This window comes from Geotrypetes seraphini, chromosome 6 (assembly GCF_902459505.1).
Source record: "Geotrypetes seraphini chromosome 6, aGeoSer1.1, whole genome shotgun sequence".
Classification (NCBI taxonomy): Eukaryota; Metazoa; Chordata; class Amphibia; order Gymnophiona; family Dermophiidae; genus Geotrypetes; species Geotrypetes seraphini.
In genome coordinates, this window is record NC_047089.1 from 253,796,298 (window position 1) to 253,818,671 (window position 22,374).

Here is a 22,374-nt window from a genome sequence, read left to right on the forward strand (position 1 = left end):
GGGGGGTTCCCCAACAAAAACCCCCGTCGGAGCCCCTAAAAACTGTAATTTTCTTCGGCATGCACCTCCGTCTTGCGCTCAGTTGTCGGCGTGTGCCTTTGTCTTTCGCGCCGTTGTCTATGAACCAAAATTTATGGATGTTTGAGAACCGTTGACTAAGGGCTCCTTTTACGAAGCCGTGTTAGCGGCTTCAGCGCGCGCGACTTTTCATCACGCTCTAACCCCTGCGCTAGCCTAAAAACTACCGCCTGCTCAAGAGGAGGCGGTAGCGGCAAGCGCGGCTGGCGGTTTAGTGCACGGTATTACGCGCGTTAAAATGCTACCACGCCTTCGTAAAAGGAGCCCTAAGTTCTGTAAGGAATGATAACTGATTTTATTTTATTGACCCTTAAGCATACACATCCAGGGTGGGCGGGGGAGGGGAGGGTTTTGCATTGGAATTTCATTCGGGGAATAAATGGAAGTTTTCCTGTAGGTATGTACTTTTTCTGATTATTTGGGTGGGGGAGGGAAAATAGTTGTGCATTAATGTCTATAAGTTTAATATGCATTTCGTGTAGTATTATGTATATTGAAATTGTTTGTTTGCACAATGGTAGTTTGGAAATTTAATAAAGATTAAAAAAACAAAAAAAAAATAGTGTGGGAATATTACCTGGAGATCTGTAATTGGCTATTCAGCAAGATATCTGCATCTCTCATCCCTGTTGAATATCGCAGGTGAAAGATATCTTTCTCAAGGGACCCTCGGCCACAAGAGGGCACCTGCTCAAACTCAGGGGCGGAAAATTTCATGGCGACACCAGAAAGTATTTCTTCACAGAGAGAGTGGTTGATCATTGGAACAAGCTTCCAGTGCAGGTGATCGAGGCAGACAGCGTGCCAGACTTTAAGAATAAATGGGATACCCATGTGGGATCCCTACGAGGGTCATTAGGGCATAGACAGTGGGTGGGTAAGCAGAGTGGGCAGACTTGATGGGCTGTAGCCCTTTTCTGCCGTCATCTTCTATGTTGCTATGTTTCTATGATGGGTCATTTGGCCTTTATCTGCCATCATGTTTCTATGTTTCTATAATCAGAAAGTTCTATGACATCACAATGCAGGTGTAAAGAGCCTTAGCCTATAGGAAGAGGAGATGCAAATGTTAAGAGCCTTAGCCAATAGGGAGAGGAGGAGAGAGTGGCTGCTGCAGACACCAGAAAGTATTTCTTCACAGAGAGAGTGGTTGATCATTGGAACAAGCTTCCAGTGCAGGTGATCGAGGCAGACAGCGTGCCAGACTTTAAGAAGAAATGGGATACCCATGTGGGATCCCTACGAGGGTCAAGATAAGGAAATTGGGTCATTAGGGCATAGACAGGGGGTGGGTAAGCAGAGTGGGCAGACTTGATGGGCTGGAGCCCTTTTCTGCCGTCATCTTCTATGTTTCTATGTTTCTATGATGGGTCATTTGGCCTTTATCTGCCATCATGTTTCTATGTTTCTATAATCAGAAAGTTCTATGACATCACAATGCAGGTGTAAAGAGCCTTAGCCTATAGGAAGAGGAGATGCAAATGTTAAGAGCCTTAGCCAATAGGGAGAGGAGGAGAGAGTGGCTGCTGCAGACACCAGAAAGTATTTCTTCACAGAGAGAGTGGTTGATCATTGGAACAAGCTTCCAGTGCAGGTGATCGAGGCAGACAGCGTGCCAGACTTTAAGAATAAATGGGATACCCATGTGGGATCCCTACGAGGGTCAAGATAAGGAAATTGGGTCATTAGGGCATAGACAGGGGGTGGGTAAGCAGAGTGGGCTGACTTGATGGGCTGTAGCCCTTTTCTGCCGTCATCTTCTATGTTTCTATGTTTAAATGCTTCCTACTACTCTTTTTTTTTTTCGGGGCAGGGGACGTCATCGGGGGAGACAGATATTGTGCGTACATAACACACACACAACATCTGGGCCCATTAAATCAAACAAACAAAAAGTCTTCCTGTCCTGAACAGCTGAGTGACTGGAGACTGCTTCTGGGCTTCCCCAGCCATTCAGCTGTTTGGGTATCCCCTGCCAGCCTGCTTTTCCAACGACCGATGAGGTGGGGTTAGGGCAGACCTCCGTGAAACTCATTTGCAAAGGAAGTCGCTTGAACATCGATCGCCATTTTGAAATCGGACAATTTGTCAGCCCCACAGCGAACCACAGGATTTTAAGGACGATTTTGGTGCATCCGGGCCGTAAAGCAGTTGACAACTACTCTTGATTCAAAAAGTGTCATTTGATCTAGGGAATTGACATGTTGCCACCTGCTAAAGGAATGTGTCCTGTTTTAATGTTCTGGTTTTAAGCATCTTCCCCCACCCACCCCCTCGAAAAATGAAATTCTTGATGTAGCAAAAGGAAGAACATTCTGGACCCCTACTTCAGAAAGGTGGCAATCAATTCTGAATAAAATGGAGGTCTAGCCTGAGAAAGTGGCCTAACAGAAATGAAGCTTAAGTTTTTGGGAGGAGATATAAAACTGAATTAAGGGAGGGGTATTTTCCATTCCTGCCTCCAGATGATCCTGTAAGGTGTAGGTAGGACATTATAAGTAGGTGATATAGGTGACAACTTTTTGACGTGATTGTGGGCGCTAAATGCAACACAAGTGACCCCCTTGTGCACACGATGAAGGAGCTTGACTTCTATAGTTGGCTTCTATACTTGACTTTCTATAGTAGGTGGGTTATCCCATCAGGGGCTCAACTGAGCCTTGGCTTCCTGCTCTAAGAGTTATAGAAGTAGGGGGAGGGGTGGAGAGGAAGAGAAAGCACCAGGGTTGCCGGTCTGTTTCATAACTGTCCCCAGTGTATAAAGGAGAAATGTGATCCCATACAATATTCTAAATGAGGCCTCCCTAAAGTCTTACACAGGGGCATCAATACCTCCTTTTCCTACTGGCCATACCTCTCCCTATGAACCCGAGCATCCTTCTAGCTTTAAAAAGTATAGGCCCACCAACAGAACCTTGAGGCACACCACTGGTAACATCCCTTTCCTCAGAGCGATCTCCATTGACCACTACCCTCTGTCGTCTTCCACTCAACCAGTTCCTGACCCAGCCCATCGCTTTGGGATCCATCCAGGGGGCTTTCAGTTTATTTATTAGACATCTGTGTGGAACACTGTCAAAGGATTTGCTAAAATCTAAATACACCACATCTAGCACACTCCCTCTATCCAATTGTCTGGTCAAAGAAATTGATCATAAGAAAGGTAAAAAGTGATACCTTGAGCTTAATTTATGCCCCGAACCAATATATAAGGAGATGAAGCCTACAGAGTAGTATTGAGGAGGATAAAGACACTGAGATGACTACGGGGCATTTACAAATTTACAGTCTGAGAAGAAAAGTAAATGATGGAGCTTGAGATGATCAACAATGGATTGTGGGTAATGTTGGGGTTTGATGTGAGTGACAGTGAAATGGGGGTGAAGATGGAGTTTGAGGTAAGTGATAGAGAAATGTGAGTGAAGATGGAGTTTGATGTGAGTGAATATGCAGTTTTAGGTGAGTGAAGATAGAGTTTGATGTGAATGACAGTGAAATGTGGGTGAAGATGGAGCTTGATGTGAGTCACAGTGAAATGTGAGTGAAGATGGAGTTTGAGGTGAGTGACAGTGAAATGTGGGTGAAGATGGAGTTTGAGGTGAGTGACAGTGAAATGTGGGTGAAGGTGAAGTTTGAGGTGAGTGACAGTGAAATGTGGGTGAAGATGGAGTTTGAGGTGAGTGAAATGGAGCTTGATGTGAGTCACAGTGAAATGTGAGTGAAGATGGAGTTTGAGGTGAGTGACAGTAAAATATGGGTGAAGGTGGAGTTTGAGGTGAGTGACAGTGAAATGTGGGTGAAGATGGAGTTTGAGGTGAGTGAAGATGGAGTTTGAGGTTAGTGACAGTGAAATGTGGGTGAAGGTGGAGTTTGAGGTGAGTGAAGATGGAGTTTGAGGTAAGTGATAGAGAAATGTGAGTGAAGATGGAGTTTGATGTGAGTGAATATGCAGTTTGAGGTAAGTGATGTTGGAGTATGAGTGACAGTGAAATGTGGGTGAAGATGCAGTTTGAGGTGAGTGACAGTAAAATGTGAGTGATGTTGGAGTCTGAGTGAATGATATTGTTCAGAGGAGACCGAAAGCAATTTCTCTGATGAAACCATTTGATTCGTACTGAAAATGTGACCATGTTTTATGGACGATTTGTCTTCTAGTTTACATAATTCTTCTCTTTTATGTACATTAATGGAGAACCCGTTAAGAGACTTTTTTTTGGTTTTTAATGCATTTCATTTCAAAGCCATAACAGTCTCCAGGTCCCCTTTTTGCCTTTTGCAATTTTGCTATACAAAATGAACATTCAAGGCAATATATGAAGCTCACTAGCTGGGAGCCATGTGAGAGAAGTATTTATTTGACCTCAGACCTTACTCTGATGACGATGCACCTGCCTCTGGGTCGTCCTCGGCCCCAGTACTTGAAGCATTGCAGGGTTTTGTTTTAATAACAGACTATGGACTTTTCCTCCAGGAATTTGTCCAAATCTTTCTTAAAACTAGCTACGCTCTCCGCTTTTACCATAGTCTGTTATTGACAAAGACATGGGGGAAGCCACTGCTTGCCCTGGATTGGTAGTATGGAATATTGCTACTCCTTGGATTTTGGCCAGGTACTAGTGACCTGGATTGGCCACCGTGAGAACGGGCTACTGGGCTTGATGGACCATTGGTCTGACCCAGTACGGCTATTCCTATGTTCTTAACCTCTGGCAACGCGGTCCAGAGCTTAACTATTCTCTGACTGAGAAAAGATTCCCTCCGATTGGTTTTAAGAGTATTTCCCTGTAACTTCATCAAGTGTCCCCCAGTCTTTGTAATTTTTGACAGAGTGAAAAATCGATTCACATGTACCTGTTCTGCTCCACTGAGGATTTCTTGGACTTCAATCCTATCTCCCCTCAGCCGTCTCTTTTCCAAGATGAAGAACCCTAACCTTTTGACTTGATTCGATAAGCTCTGAAAATAAGTCCAGCATCAGTTATATTGACTGATTCAAGATTCAGTAGGGTGTACAGTATTATAAAAAAAATGATCAATACAATTACCTTTAAATCATACATTCATGTTGGAAATATCTTTAAGTAATAGTTTTAAATGTGATTATAAAGATCTGAATATTTACAGATGGCAGGCAGGGAAGGGGAAATCTTTGATGGTCCAGTGGTGGACTGGGCATGAGTGACAAGTTTCAAGTTTCAAGTTCAAGTTTCAAGTTTATTAGCATTTAATGAATCGCCTATACAAAGTTTCTAAGCGATATACAAATTAAAAACCATCAGATGGTGGTCACATATATAATTTTTACACATTAAATTTTAAAACAAACTATTGACATTTTAAACAATGGGAAAAAGACAAACATGAATAAGAGGGAAAAGTTACAATTCATTTTATGTTGAAATTAACAATTAAGGAAAAACACAATAGGGAATAATGGGGTTGGAATGTTTGATAGTCTTGGTCAGAATGTAAGGGGTTAATATAAAATTTGCTATGTATCAAAGGCATCTTGAAACGGAAAGGTTTTTAGAAGTTTCTTAAAAGTTAAAAGGTCTTTTTCAATTCTAATAAAGTTTGGTAAGGAATTCCACAATGTTGGGGCCATAACAGAAAATATGTCGTTTCTTCTTGTGCCGATGATTTTCAAGGAGGGAATTGATAAAAGATTTGAAGAAGATGAACGTAATGAACGTGATGTATTGTATGGAATAATCATTTTAGATATGAATTGTGGTTCATTAAGAAGTACCGTATTTTCGCGGATATAACGCGCACCTGTGTAAAACGCGCACAGGGGTATAGCGCGCAGAAATCACGATGATATGTACCAAAACTTTTCTATACCGCGCTCAGGCATATAACGCGCATGATGCCCGACGCTCCTTTCGCCCGCCCTGACTTTCCGTGCGCTGTCCCGACTCTCCGTTCACCCCCCCTGACTTCCGTGCACTGCCCTGACTTTCCGTGCGCTGTCCTGACTCTCCGTTCACCCCCCCTGACTTTCCGTGCACTGTCCCCCCTTGAAGTCCTGTCCCCCCTTGAAGGTCTGTCCCCATCCTGAAAGCCTGATGCCCCCCCCCGACGTCCGATACATCCCCCCCCCGGCAGGACCACTCGCACCCTCACCCCGAAGGACCGCCGACTCCCCAACAATATCGGGCCAGGAGGGAGCCCAAACCCTCCTGGCCACGGCGACCCCCTAACCCCACCCCGCACTACATTACGGGCAGGAGGGATCCCAGGCCCTCCTGCCCTCGACGCAAACCCCCCTCCCCCCCAACGACCGCCCCCCCCAAGAACCTCCGCCCGTCCCCCAGCCGACCCGCGACCCCCCTGGCCGACCCCCACGACCCCCCCACCCCCCTTCCCCGTACCTTTGGAAGTTGGCCGGACAGACGGGAGCCAAACCCGCCTGTCCGGCAGGCAGCCAACGAAGGAATGAGGCCGGATTGGCCCATCCGTCCTAAAGCTCCGCCTACTGGTGGGGCCTAAGGCGCGTGGGCCAATCAGAATAGGCCCTGGAGCCTTAGGTCCCACCTGGGGGCGCGGCCTGAGACACATGGTCGGGTTTGGCCCATGTGCCTCAGGCCGCGCCCCCAGGTGGGACCTAAGGCTCCAGGGCCTATTCTGATTGGCCCACGCGCCTTAGGCCCCACCAGTAGGCGGAGCTTTAGGACGGATGGGCCAATCCGGCCTCATTCCTTCGTTGGCTGCCTGCCGGACAGGCGGGTTTGGCTCCCGTCTGTCCGGCCAACTTCCAAAGGTACGGGGAAGGGGGGTGGGGGGGTCGTGGGGGTCGGCCAGGGGGGTCGCGGGTCGGCTGGGGGACGGGCGGAGGTTCTTGGGGGGGGGCGGTCGTTGGGGGGAGGGGGTTTGCGTCGAGGGCAGGAGGGCCTGGGATCCCTCCTGCCCGTAATGTAGTGCGGGGTGGGGTTAGGGGGTCGCCGTGGCCAGGAGGGTTTGGGCTCCCTCCTGGCCCGATATTGTTGGGGAGTCGGCGGTCCTTCGGGGTGAGGGTGCGAGTGGTCCTGCCGGGGGGGGGGGATGTATCGGACGTCGGGGAGTCGGCCGGGCAAGAGGGCTTGGGCTCCCTCTTGCTCCGATCGTGGATGCGGGTGCGGGTGGGAGCGCGTGCGAGCGGTCGTTCGGGGTGGGGGTGCGAGCGGTCCTGCTGGGGGGGTGAATCGGGCGTCGGGCGGGGTGGGAACTATGTTTAAAAACTTTTCTATACCGCGCTCAGGCATATAACGCGCGAGGGGTATGCGCGGTAGGTAAAATCGCGTATAACGCGCGCGTTATATCCGCGAAAATACGGTAATGTTTTATATACTAAAAGTATGATTTTAAACGTAATCCGATGGGAAATAGGAAGCCAGTGTGATTTAATCATTAGGGGTGTGACATGGTCGTATTTTTTTGCTTTATGAATTAATTTTATTGCTGTGTTTTGAATTATCTGAAGTCTTCTTTTTTCTTTCTGAGTAATATTAATCAGGAGCGAATTGCAGTAGTCCATTTTGGAAATAATAAGTGAGTGAATTAGAATATTAACAGATTTGGTCTCTAAGAATGTAGAAATGGAACGGATGAGACGTAACCTATAAAAACATGATTTAACTATTTCACTGATATGTTTGTTAAGTGATAAATCTACATCAATGGTTACACCAAGGATTTTCAGATATGGTACAGATTCTAAAGGTGTATTGTCAAGGACGAATGGCAAAATTGGAGTTAAATTTCCTTTCCAAGTGAAAAACATGGTTTTTGATTTTTGGATGTTCAGAGCTAATTTATTGTTGTTTAACCAATTTTTTATTTGTCCCAGTTTTTCATTAATCGCCTTTATTTCGTCAGCTTTCTCTGGATTAAAGGGGTGTAGAAGTTGAATATCATCTGCATATGAAAAAGATGTGAAACCTAGTGATTGTGAAATAGTCAGAAGAGGTGATAGGAAAATATTAAATAGAAGAGGAGATAGTATAGACCCTTGGGGACCTTTCCTTGCTCCTGCCCAGTGCTGAGCCGCGCAGTCAATGGCTGTTGCAAGTTCTCACGAGTCCCGCGAGAACTCGAGGCAGCCATTCAGCAAGTGTTTCAGCACTGGGTAGGAGCAAGGATATCTCGCTCATGCCCGGCACACCGCTGGACCACCAAGGATTCATAAAGGTATGCGGGTGAAGACAGCAAGGAGGTAATAAAAAAAAAAAAAAAATTGGCAGAGTCGGCCAGGACAGGCCCTTCTGTCTCAGCCCACCCCGCCAGGCCATAGGGCAGGCCCGATGGAGGCCTGCAACAAGTCCTGGAAGGGGGGAGGGGGCCATGACCCAAATATAAGCTGAGACCCCCAGGTGTTTGAGTTTCTAGCAGAAGGAATGATACGATGGGTATACCGGTAGGTATCTGACAGCGAGTGGGGGTTAAGAGTTGAAAGCGGCTTTAAAGAAGTGGGGTTTTTAGCTTGGATTTTGAAGACTGCTAGAGACGGAGCACATCCGTATCGCTGGAGGTTCAGCATTTCCATAAGGCGTGAAGAAAAAAGGAAAGATGACCCTGCAACCGACTCCCACACTTCGAACGGCTGGCATTGACCTCTTCGGGGACCTGGGGGAGGAAGAGATTGCAGTGTAATCTAATTCCGCTCCAAGCTAACAAAGATAGTAATAATTGTTGACCCATAACATGAAAGACGACAATTAATTGACATGTAATGAAATAAATGTCTTTAAAGTGTTGACTATGAACCTGTCACTTAAAATCTTCCTGTCACTGTAAATAAATTTGGACTAAGTTAATGACACGTCCATGTATAATTACCCACAAGGAGCAATAAATTATAAGCTTTGAGCATGACCTGCAGTGGCAGGTTAACACCATCGTGGTCTATGGTAGGGGTAGCGGTTCTGGAGGATTTTCTGGTGTCACTGGGTTACCATCTGCCTGGTATGAGTTCTAGCTGAAAGCAATTTCTATAGATTAACAAATAGGAAGGTGCAGCATTGAAAACTTTCAAAATATTGATCGATTCTCTTATATAAATGCGGATGTCAACATAAGAAAAGCCACACTGGGTCACAAGCCAGTCTCCTGTTTCTAACAGTGGCCAACCCGGCAAAATCCCAACACCATCCCAGAATCTCAAATAGTAGCAACATTCCATGCTACCAATCCCCACATGTCTGTCTAAGGACTTTTCCTCCATGAACTTGGCCAATCCTTTTTCTTTAAATCCAGATATGCTAACCACTGTAACCACATCTTCCGGCAATGAGTTCTAGAGCTTAAATATTCATGGAGTGAAAAAATATTTCCTCCTCTTTGTTTAAAAGTGTTAAAATGTATCTTTTTTATCTATAAATAAATGGGCTCTTCCTTCAGTCACTGAGCTAGTGGGGAATAGGTGGCGGGGTGGGAGCTCATATCGTAAGTGCCTGTTGGATTTCTAGGTCAGTAAGGCAGCGATGAAATTGAGGCAGTCTGTAAATTTAAATATGAAATAATGCTCAAGACATGAGGAATGTTGAATCTGTTTTGCTACTTGGGATCTAGCTAGGTATTTGTGACCTGGGTTGGCCACTGTTGGAAACAGGATACTGGGACTTGATGGACCTTCAGTATGTCCCAGTAGGAAAATTCTTATGTTCTTATGTGAGCCAAGTATAGGACAATTGAGCCATTGTGACATCACTGATGAGGTTGGCTCTTAGGCACTGGTGGAATGAGGCATTATGACATCACAGCTCTGGAATGTTGCTACTCTTTGGGTTTCTGCCAGTTACTTGGGACCTGGGTTGGCCACTGTTGGAAACAGGATTTAGGGCTTGATGGACCTTCGGTCTGTCTCAGTATGGCAGCTCTTATGTGAACCGATAGGACAATCAAGCCATTGTGACATCAGTGATGAGGTTGGCTCTTAGGCATTGGTGGAATAAGGCATTATAGATAGAAACATAGAAACATAGAAACATAGAAATTGACGGCAGAAAAGGGCTATAGCCCATCGAGTCTGCCCATACCAATGACCCACTCCCTGATTCTTACTCTCCTAGAGATCCCACATGAATATCCCATTTCCTCTTGAAATCTAACACGCTGCTGGCCTCAATCACCCGCTGAGGCAGCTCGTTCCAATGATCGACTACCCTTTCGGTGAAGAAGTACTTCCTAGCATCACCCTGAAATTTCCCTCCCCTGATTTTCAGCGAGTGTCCTCTGGTTACCGAGGGCCCCGTAAGACTGAAGATATCATCTTTCACCACTATACGCCCAGTAATATACTTAAAGGTTTCAATCATGTCTCCTCTCTGTCTTCGCTCCTCCAATTAGTACATCCGCAGTTTTTTTAACCTTTCTTCATACGTGAGATCCCTGAGCCCCAAAACCATCCTGGTAGCCATTCGCTGAACCGACTCAATTCTCAACACATCTTTTCGGTAGTGTGGTCTCCAGAATTGAACACAATACCGGTACTCGAGATGAGGTCTCACCATGGATCTGTACAGTGGCATTATGACTTCAGGTTTTCTGCTGACAAAACCCCTACGGATACAGCCCATCATTTGTCTTGCCTTGGATGAAGCCTTCTCTACCTGATTGGCAGCCTTCATATCGTCGCTAATGATCACTCCTAAATCACGTTCCATCGTGGTCCTGGACAAGGTTTCACCATTTAGTGTGTAAGTTCTGTGTGGATTTTTTTTGCCTAGATGCATTATTTTACATTTTTTTAGCATTGAAGCCTAGCTGCCAAGTTGATGACCACTGCTCGAGCTGTCTTAGGTCCTGCGTCATAAAGTCAGGCACACTGCTTTTGCCAACTATGTTGCATAGTTTGGCATCGTCGGCAAACAGTGATACTTTTCCTCTAAGTCCTTGGGACAAATCTCCTATGAATAAATTGAATAGAATCGGCCCTAAGACGGAGCCCTGAGGTACTCCACTCATCACTGCTGACATTTTGGAGGGGGTACCGTTTACCATCACCCTTTGAAGCCTACCATCTAGCCAATCCTTTACCCATGTAGTGAATGTATCCCCTAATCCCATTGATTTTAGTTTGTTCAACAGCCTGCGGTGTGGGACGCTATCAAAAGCTTTGCTGAAGTCCAAATATATCACGTCCAGGGACTCCCCGGCATCCAGATGATTGGTCACCCAATCAAAGAAGTCAATCAGATTAGATTGGCAGGACCTTCCCCTGGTAAATCCGTGTTGATGTGGATCACGTAAACTTTCTTCGTCTAGAATTTTGTCAAGTTCCTGTTTGATCAGTGTTTCCATGAGTTTGCACACTATGGATGTAAGACTCACCGGTCTGAAATTTTCTGTCTCTGTTCTGCAGCCCTTTTTGTGGAGTGGAATTACGTTAGCTGTTTTCCAGTCTAGGGGTACTTTTCCCGTGCGCATGGAAAGATTGAAGAGTACGGATAGTGGTTCAGCCAGAACTTCACTCAGCTCTCTGAGTACCCTGGGGTGTAGATTGTCTGGCCCCATGGCTTTGTCAACTTTGAGTCTTGAAAGTTCGTGGTAGACGCTACTAGGTGTAAACTCGTAATCGCGAAACAGATCATTTTGGCTGTCTCTTATTTGTAGTTGTGGACCATTTCCCGGTGCTTCACAGGTGAATACTGAGCAGAAGTATTCATTTAGCAGTTCTGCCTTGGTAGTATCAGATTCTGCGTAGTTTCCATCTGATTGCCTAAGGCGTTCTATTCCATTTTTGTTTCTCTTCCTGTCGCTAATGTACCTATGACATCACAATCTCAGCTACTCTTTGGGTTTCTGCCAGGCACTTGGGACCTGGGTTGGCTACTGTTGGAAACAGGACACCGGGCCTGCTGGACCTTCAGTCTGTCTCAGTATAGCAATTATTATGTTCTTATTGCAATAAGTAGGTTATATTTAGATGATTTTCTATGTCGGTTTTTATTGAGCATCATTCATGGCACTGCAGACTTTGAATCAGTTAAGTTCCCTATTCAGTGTGCTTTGTATAATTAAAACTTTAAATACAGCCTTCTGGTATTTGTCCTGTTGCTCTTTGTTGAATTAACTCTCCTGCGGTGTCCTAGTGCTTGTGCAGTGTTTCCTTGTTGTGTCAATGCTAACATAATTTGTCTGCTTTTGATTTGTAACTTTGCTCTATAATAGACAGACTTCTGTTTGTTGCCGTTTTCTGAAAGAATCATAAGAACATAAGAGTTCCCCACTGGGACAGACTGAAGGTCCATCAAGCCCAGTGTCCTGTTTCCAACAGTGGCCGACCCAGGTCATAAGTACCTGGCAAGATCCCAAGAGTAAATCAGATTTTACGCTGCTTACCTAGGAATAAGCAGTGGATTTCCCAAAGCCATCTCCATAATGGTCTATGGACTTCTCTTTTAGGAAACTATCCAAACCTTTTTTAAACCCTGCCAAGCTAACTGACTTCACCACTTTCTCTGGCAATAAATTCCAGAATTTAATTACACAGAATGAAGGGATATTTTTCACCCGCCCCCTAGTCCTAGTGAACAAGCGATTCACAACTACCCCTTCCACTCCACTCAGTATGTTATAGACCCCTATCATATCACCCCTGAGCTGTCTCTTCTCCAAGCTGAAAAGCCCCAGCTGCTTTAGCCTTTCCGCATAGGGAAGTTGTCCCACCCCTTTTACATTACATTTGTGATTTCTATTCCGCCTGTGCCTTGCGGTTCTAAGCGGATTACAGTTAAAAGAGATCAGGACATTACCGAGAGAATTACATTACAACGATTTAAGTAAATTACATGTTGTGGTATAGAAATACAAGTATAAGATATCTGGGTACAAGTATAAGATATCTGGATATCTTTTCTTATGCTTGTTGCCCTTTTCTGTACCTATTCTAATTCTGCTACATCTTTTTTGACATGCAGTGACCAGAATTGCACCCTAGATGCTGTGGGCTTTTCACTTTTGAGCTGTAAAGGCCACATACAATTACATACATTTTCTACATTTACAATTTAAAAATGCTATCACAGAGTCTCCGTTTCTCGATTTCATAGTATTGGGTTTTATTCACTTGATATTAGTGTACCCAGAGGGGGATTTTCCATATGACGTCTAAGGCCCGGATTCACCAACCTGCCTGATCGGGCCCGATCCGGACAGGTCCAACGAATTCTGCACAACAAAATATGCAGATGGGGCAATCAGAGGAACGCCCCCATCTGCAGGCACGGATCGCTATTGTGCGATCCTCGCGCATGCACCTGCGCATACGCTAGACCTCCGGGCCCGGCATAGATTTTTTTCTCTCTTTTTTTAACGTTAGGAGCCCGTGGTTTTAACACGCTTAAATCCTGCGGGTTAAAACCACGGGCTTGCACTGAGGGAAAAGGTGGGAGTCGGGACAGGCAGGCGATCGGGCAGGCAGTTGTTCGGAGCGGCAGGCAGGAGAGGTTCGGGGCAGCAGAGAGCAGGGCATGCAGAGAGCAGGGCTGGAGAGTCAGAAAGACATTTTCAACTGGTCCCCAGCAGTCGCTACTTGAGATGATCAGCCAGCCCAGTCAGATCGGGAAAAAAGTGTTGTGAATCGCGTCCCTGCCCACTTTGCTTGCGTTTTTCCTCATTTGCTTGCATGGATTTGAATCGGATCGCAGGAGAGGTTAGTGAATGGGGCCCGAGGGAAATCTGGTCGCAAAGGGGTCGCAAACCAATCGGTACACGATCGGTTTGCTTTGTGAATCTATCCCTAAGTCTGAGTTTGAGATGCTAAATTTTTCCAGTTTTTTAATCCTTAATTGTTGCGTCTTCAGGTACTGTAGCGTCTATGAAAGTCGCAGTATGGTAAAACCTTGGTTTACGAGCATAATTCGTTCTGAAATCATGCTTGTAATCCAAAATGCTCGTATATCAAAGCAAATTTCCTCATAAGAAATAGTGGAAACTTAGACGATTAGTTCCACAACCCAAAATCTTTAATTTAAAATACTATATGTACTTGTATTGCAAGACCTCGCTTCGTTTAAAACAGTCACGACACTCCCGCAGCGTCAGAGAGAGAAGAACCATCGGCTCAGCTGTGATGACGTGACGCGTGTATACTGTATGTACTCGTATTGCAAGACCTCGCTCGTTTGGAACAGTCACAACACTCTTGTAGCGTCAGAGAGAGAAGAACCATCGGCTCAGTTGTGATGATGTTATGCGTGTATACTGTATGTACTCGTATTGCAAGACCTCGCTCGTTTAGAACAGTCACTACACTCTCGGAGTGTCAGAGAGAGAAGAACCATCGGCTCAGCTGTGATGACGTGACGCGTGTATACTGTATGTACTCGTATTGCAAGACCTCGCTCGTTAAGACCTCACTCGTTTAGAACAGTCACGATACTCCCGCAGCATCAGAGAGAGAAGAACCATTGGCTCAGTTGTGATGTGTGTATACTGTACGTACTTGTATTGCAAGACTTTGCTTGTATATCAAGTTAAAATTTAATAAAATGTTTTGCTTGTCCTGCAAAACACTTGCAAACCAAGTTACTTGCAATCCAAGGATTTACTATATTACTTTTGATTAATATGATATTGGGTGTAATATGTTCTGATGGTGATGATGGCTACTATGGTAATATCTATGATTTTTGTTCTCCTGGGAACTCTGCTTTGTCTAGGTTCGTCTTTTCATTTCATTAAAATGGTCGTTTCCTATAACATGGCAAGTTAATTACGAGGATGGTTTGAAAAGTTTGTTACAAAAAATTAAACAACGAGGATTCTACACCCACCCCTCTTTTACCAGAACTATGAGCATCGGAGCAGTTACCGTTGCTGCTGGCGCTAAGACCCACACTATGCGTAAAAGAGGGGGTTAGGGAGTATTTTTGATAGGACGTCCAGAAATCCAGTAGAGAAAATGTCCATTCTCAAGCCAGCAAGATATCTAACTTTCTTTTCTCTTTGAAAATGGCTTATGTAGACGTTTTGGTCCTTAGTACATCTATCTTTTTTGGCCATTCTCAAATATAAATGCGTCCTCATGAAAAATGCACAAAAGCAAGTTTTTCTCCAGGCAGCTTGAATTCTTAGTAAACAGTTCAGACAGCTGAGCATAGAATGCATTGCAAGGGGTTGTGGTAAGAGCGGATATCGTAGCTGGTTTTAAGAAAGGTTTGGACAATTATCTGGAGGAAAAGTCCATAGTCTGTTATTGATAAGGACATGGGGGAAGCCACTGCTTGACCTGGATCGGTAGCATGGAATGTTGCTACTCTTTGGGATTCTAGAATTTTGTTACTTTGGGATTCCGGAATCTTTCTATTCTTTGAGATTCTCTACGGAAATATCCCTCTCCTAACCAAGCTATTAGAATCTATCATATCCACCCAACTCTCTTCCTACCTAGAAAGATTCTCTATCCTCCTACCCCACCAATTCGGCTTCAGACCCAACTTCAGCACCGAATCCCTCCTGGCCTCACTAATCTCTAAAGTGCAACAACTCCAATCGCGTAACAAATCTGCTGTTCTTCTTCAATTCGACCTCTCCGCAGCCTTCGATGTCGTTCACCACGACATCCTAATCTTCCAACTCTCCGAAATAGGCATAAGCTCCACTGTCCTAGACTGGTTCTCGAAATTCCTACGCTTCCGCTCCTACACCGTAAACACAAACGGTACCTCATCCCCCCCCTGGAAGCCGAAATGTGGAGTCCCGCAAGGCTCCCCCCTCTCCCCTATCCTTTTCAACATCTACATGTCCTCTCTGAAACTACTTCATCTATCCCCCCTAGAAACTCTCTACTCCTACGCTGACGACATCCTCATCCTCCTTGAGACCGACTCGAACCTCTCTAACCTCACTGAAAACATATCCTCATGTATCACGAACCTCCAATCCTGGGCCCAATCTGTACAAATGAAACTAAATGAGTCCAAAACAAAACTACTTTGGCTCGGCCCTATTTCAGACCATTTACCCTCCTCCATTCCACTACCTTCCGGCCCCACTCTCCAGCTCGAGTTTTCAAGCAAAGTCCTAGGCTTCATCCTAGACTCCTCCCTCTCCTTCAGTGATCACCTCAACTCCCTGGTAAAAAAATGCTTCTTTAGCCTCCATATGTTGAGGAAAGTAAGATCCTACTTTCACCATTCTCATTTCGCCATCCTCGTTCAATCCACCATCCTCTCCAGACTGGACTACTGCAACTCCCTCTATATATGCCTAACTAAGAAAAACCTCCACAGACTTCAACTAATTCAGAATGCCGCGGCCAAGCTTATTTTCACAAAGGGCAAGTTTGATCACGTCTCCCCTCTCCTCTCCAAGCTTCACTGGCTCCCAGTATACTCCAGAGTCCTCTACAAATGTGCCTGCTTATCCTTCAAGATTCTACATGGCATCCTACCCCCCGTTATCCCACTCCTTTGGAATTCCTCTAACCCACTCTCCTCTAGATCCTCCCAAAAACTGAAACTATCTTTCCCATCTACAAAAGGTATATCCCGCGCGGGAAAACTTGGAACATCCCTCCCTTTTAGAACCACAGAACTCTGGAACAACCTCCCATCCCCGCTCAGAAATGTTAGCTCCTTCCAATCCTTCCGTAAACATCTGAAAACTTGGCTCTTTTCAAAAATATAATCACCCCTCGTTCTCTAGTACCCTGTTCCCTCCCTATCTTCTTATTCCCTCTCCCATATCCATCTTTGTAGTTTCCTTTTCCTCCTAACCTCTGTAAACCGTGCCGAGCTCTGCGCTTGCGGAGATGATGCGGTATACAAACCTAAGGTTTAGTTTAGTTTAGTTTAGTTTGTTACTCCTTGGAATTCTAGAATCTTGTTACTCTTTGGGATTCCGGAATCTTGCTATTCTTTGAGATTCTGTGTGGAATGCTGCTACTCTGGGGATTCCGGAATTTTGCTATTCTTTGAGATTCTGTATGGAATGTTGCTACTCCTTGGGTTTTGGCCAGGTACTAGGGACCTGGATTGGCCACCATGAGAACGGGCTGCTGGGCTTGATGGACCCAGTAAGGCTGTTCTTATGTTTTATGAATGGATTTTGGCTTGCTAATAATTTTTGCATTCCACATTATCCATTCAGCCCCAAGAATTTCTTTGAGCATCTATGCCCAGTGTGATACATCAGCCAAAACACCAAACAGGATGCTAGGAATTATTGGGAAACAAATGATAATAAGCCCATGAATATTATAATACCTCTTTATCACCCCATTGTGTAATCTTACCTTGAGTATTGTATTCAGTTCTGGTTGCTGTAGCTTACAAAAGATATAGCGGAATTAGAAAAGGTTCAAAGAGCGACCAAGATGATAAAGGGGATGACTTAAGGTTAAAGAGGTTAGAGCTTTTCAGCTTGGGAAAAAGATGGCTGAGGGGGAGGTATGATTGAGGTCTACATAATCCCGAGCAGTGCAGAATGGGTTAAAGTTCCATGGAAATACTTTTTCATCCAAACAATAGTTAAACTCTAGAACTCATTGCCAAAGAATATGGTAAAAGCAGTTAGAGTTACTGGATTTAAAAAAGGTTTGAACAAGTTCCTGGAGGAAAAGTCCATAGTCAGTTATGAGACAGACATGGGGAAAGACACTGTTTGCCCTAGATCGGTAGCATGGAATGTTGCTACTATTTGGGTGTGTGCCAGGATTGGCCACTGTTGGATATAGGATATTGGACTAGAAGGACCATTGGTCAGAGCCAATATGCTATTGAAAAAGGCATGGGGCGAAGCCATTGTTTACTCTGGGATCTCTAGCATGGAATCTTTCTACTCTTTGGGGATTCTATATGGAATTCTGCTACTATTCCGGAATCTTGATGTTCTTTGGGCTTCTGAATGGAATCTCGCTACTCTTTTTTCTGGAATGTTGCTACTCTGAGTTTCTGCCAGATACTTGGGACATGCATTGGACACTGCTGGAAGCAGGATAATGGGTTAGATCAGGGGTGTCAAAGTCCCTCCTTGAGGGCCACAATCCAGTTGGGTTTTCAGGATTTCCCCAATGAATATGCATGAGATCTATTAGCATACCACGAAAGCAGTGCATGCAAATAGATCTCATGCATATTCATTGGGGAAATCCTGAAAACCTGACTGGATTGTGGCCCTCAAGGAGGGACTTTGACACCCCCGGGTTAGATGGACTATCGGTCTGACCCCAGTATGGCTGTTGCCTCCACTGACAGCATGAATGCTTTGGAATATCGGAATCCCTGTGTTTATATGTGAAGATGTGTGTTAGGGTTTGATACCAATCTGAAATTAAATTTTAATTGTATTTTCCATTTTCTATTTGTCTGTTTGCTTTCTCCTTCTACCCTACTGGGGACTTTAATTGACAAAGTGTTACTTATAATCAAATAAGGGAGAAAACCTACAATTTTTAAATATAATTTTCTGTGTTAATTCCTCAGGCTGTGATCTTTGTCAACCCGTATTTATATCTGACTCAATATGGCAAGACTATGCAAATAGAAAATTCAGAAACCTGAATGGGCTAATTATTTATTGTTTTAATTCAAAATGTTGGCAAATATTGCATTTTTATAATGAAAACTTTCCAAATCTAATCATATACATGCAGCAATAAAAGGAAATACTGAAACATGAATTATTATACCCATATTAACCTCCTGATGAACTGAATTTTCAATTTCTAGTCATTTCTGTACATGTGAATAGATTCATAGAAAAGAGAAAAAGAAAAGATAAAACAAAGGTAGATATGGGGCTCATTTTCATAACAGAACATAAGAAATGCCTTCACCGGATCAGACCATAGGTCCATCTAGTCCGGCGACCCACACACTCGGAGACTACGTTTGGTTTGCTTAAATATTCGAAACACATGTTAAGACGGTTTTTGTCTGCAATGCACCTAAATCTGAAGGGGGGCTGTTGGGGAAATGTTTTGGGTGGAATTTGAAAGGAAACTCTGGAATGAGAAGGCAGAGGATGAAGTTAAGAGGTGATAGGCTCAGGAAATACTTTGATACTGAAAGGATGGTCTCTTAGTAGAGGTGGCAGAAACCAAGACTTCAAGAAAGCATGGGACAGACGGAGGGGAGGAGATAGTGGATGCTATGGATGGGCCATTTGGCCTTTATCTGCCATTATGTTTCAATAGCCTTACTGGGTCAGACCAATGGTCCATCTATCCAGGTATCCCGTCTTCACGGAGGCCAATCCAAGTCACAAGTATCTGGCAAAAACCCAAATAGTAGCAGCATTCTATATCACCGATCCAGGGCAAGCAGTGGCTTCCCCCATGTCTGTCTCAATAACAGACTATGGACTTTTCCTCCAGGAACTTGTCCAAACCTTTCTTAAAACCAGCTACACTATCTGCTCTTACCACGTCCTCTGGCAATGCGCTTCAGAGCTTAACTATTCTCTGAATGAAAAATTATTTCCTCCTATTGGTTTTAAAAGTATTTCCCTGTAACTTAAGAGTGTCCCCTGGTCTTTGTAAATCTTGATGTAGTAAAAAAAAAAAAATCTATCCACTTGTACCCGTTCCACACCACTCAGGATTTTGTAAACTTCAATCCTATCTCTCCTCAGCCGTCTCTTTTCCAAGCTGAAGAGCCCTAAACTTTTTAGTCTTTCCTCATACGAGAGGAGTTCCGTCCCCTTTATCATCTTGGTCGCTCTTCTTTGAACCTTTTCTAGTGCCGCTATATGTTTCTTGAGATAAGGAGACCAGAATTGAAAGCAATACTCCAGGTGAGGTCGCACCATGGAGCGATACAGAGGCATTATAACATCCCTTTTTTAATAATTCCTAGCATCTTGTTTGCTTTCTTGGCCACTGCCTCACATTGGGTGGATGGTTTCAGCGTATTGTCCACGATGACACCCTGACTTTTTTCTTGAGCGTTGACCTCCAAGGTGGACCCTACCATCCAGTAACTATGATTCCGATTATTCTTCCCAATGTGCATCACTTTGCATTTGTCCACATTAAATTTCATCTGTCATTTGGATGCCCAGTCTTCCAATCTCCTAAAGTCTTCCTGCAGTCTGCATGCGTTTTAACAACTTTGAAGTTTCAAGCTCATTAAAATAGGAGTGATTTAAAATCTCTTTTAAATTCCTGCAGAGAATGTGAGAAGTGGAGGTGAGTTGGCAGTTTGTCCCAGAGCTCTGGACCTTGGACTGAGAACATTGACTGCTGTGTATCATATTTGATTTCGCCGGGACGATCGAAGCGTGCGAGCGAGACAGTAAGGGGTCAGAAACCAAGGTAGAAATGCTAGTTCACTTGTGGCATAAGTAAATTATTTCTTGAACACCAGTGAGAAAGTTATAGAAGTTGGGATTAAGTGACTTGCCCAGGGTCATAAGGAGCAGTGTGGGATTTGAACCCACAACCGCAGGATGCTGAGGCTGTAGCTTTAACCACTGCACCACTCTAGAAATCAAAATATAGCAAAGTGAAACATAGAAACATGATGGCAGATAAAGGCCAAATGGCCCACCCATTCTACCCAGTAACCATTATCTCTTCCTCTCTCCAAGAGAGCCCACGTGCCTATCCCAGGCCCTCTTGAATTCATACACAGTCTCTGTCTCCACCACCTCTTCCGGGAGACTGTTCCACGCATTTACCTCCCTTTCCGTAAAAAAGTATTTCCTCAGATTACTCCGGAGCCTCTCACCTCTTAATTTCATCCTGTGCCCTCTCATTGCAGAGTTTCCTTTCAAGTGAAAGAGACTCGACTCATGCGCATTTACACCACATAAATGCCTCTATCATATCTCCCCTCTTCCAATGAAGCCATTGTGACATCACTGATGAGGTTGGCTCTTATTGGTGGAATGAGGCATTATGACATCACAATCTCAGCTCTGCTTCCCAAAGACTGAAACTCTTCACACTACTACTATGAATTATTTCTATAGCGCTACCAGACGTACGCTGCGCTGTACAGAGTCACAAAGAAGACAGTCCCTGCTCCAAAGAGCTTACAATCTAAACAGAAAAACAGGATGTCATGGATACAGTTAAGGGGAAGGGTTAATCTGCTGGCTGGGTTGGAGGAAAGTGGGAAGTAGGATTATGGATTGAAGGCTATATCAAAAAGGTGGGTTTTCAGTCTGCTTTTAAACAAGGGAAGGGAAGGGGTTTGGCAGCTAAAGTCAGATAATTTATTCCAGGCATGGGGGTCAGCTAGATGAAAGGAATGAAGTCTGAAATTGGCAGTGGAGAAGAAGGGTACAGCTAAGAGCGGCTTATCTGAGGAACGGCATTTTCTGGAAGATGTATAAGGAGAAAGGAGAGATATTGAGGGGCAGCAGAATGAACCCACTTGTAGGTCAGCAATAGGAGCTTGAACTGTATGCGAAGGCGGAGAGGGAGCCAGTGAAGTGATTTAAGGAGAGGGGTGACATGAGTGTAGCGAGGTTGGTAGAAGATGAGCCTTGCAGCAGAGATTTGCACAGATTGCAGTGGGGAGAGGCGGCACTGCGGGAGACCAGTTAGAAGTATATTGCAGTAATCTAAGCGTGAGGTTACGAGAGTGTGGACAAGGGTCTGGGTAGTGTGCTTTATGGAATCGCCCCTTTCTGGTGACATTAGCAGTGAGCTGTCCCTGGTGCTGAAACCTTTCCTTTTCATGGCAGAAGAGTGTGAATTAGAAGGGGAGAGCAGGACTTGAAAAATAGGCTTCACTTGAGGAAAGAAAGAGAACGTACATGAAAGGACAGGGAGAAAAGATTTTTGAGCACAAATATGGAAAGTATAAAAATTCTGCTTCAGTAAGATTGATTGCGCTTTAGAGAAATAACTCACAAAATTACCTTCATTGTAGAGTCTTAGAAGGAGTCGGAGAATCGGTGGGATTTATATGGGGGTCTGTCAGTGTGCTCAGAGATTTTTAAAAAAAAACCCCAGTCAGAAGATCAGTGTAAACTATTTTCCATGTGGCTTTTAATGCCAGATCAAGAGATACAATCAGAATATTTAAGGCTGTTTTGAGAAATGTTGATGGGGCTTAAGCTCTGTGGTTAGGGACTTTGAGTTTGACAAGACTGCAAAAATTGGGGGGAGGGGGGCGGGAGTGCTGAAAGCCTGAAGGTACTTTTAAAATATGACAAGGGAACTTCAGAGATATTGGCAAACAGAGACACATATGTAGTTTTTTTTAGATTTGTCGTATGTTTTCTGTATGTATTATCTGTTGATATTATGTATGTTGCTTCTCTACCTCACCCAGATCTGTGGATGGGCGGGTTATATTATATATTCTTTAGTTATTATATTTTGAAAATTATACAAGCTGGAGTCGGTTCAGAGAATGG

The 22,374-nt window shown here is 44.4% G+C and overlaps 2 protein-coding genes across 13 annotated transcripts in view; both read left to right on the forward strand.

Moving 5' to 3' along the window:
• Nucleotides 1-22,374, forward strand: part of DMD (dystrophin) — a 2,510,493-nt gene that overhangs the window by 657,152 nt on the left and 1,830,967 nt on the right. The window lies entirely within an intron of this gene.
• Nucleotides 3,803-22,374, forward strand: part of LOC117362298 (peptidyl-prolyl cis-trans isomerase FKBP4-like) — a 136,195-nt gene continuing 117,623 nt past the window's right edge. Inside the window, exon 1 of the mRNA XM_033948489.1 lies at nucleotides 3,803-3,892. Within this exon, the coding sequence (XP_033804380.1) occupies nucleotides 3,803-3,892 (90 nt within the window). The remainder of the gene's footprint in view (nucleotides 3,893-22,374) is intronic.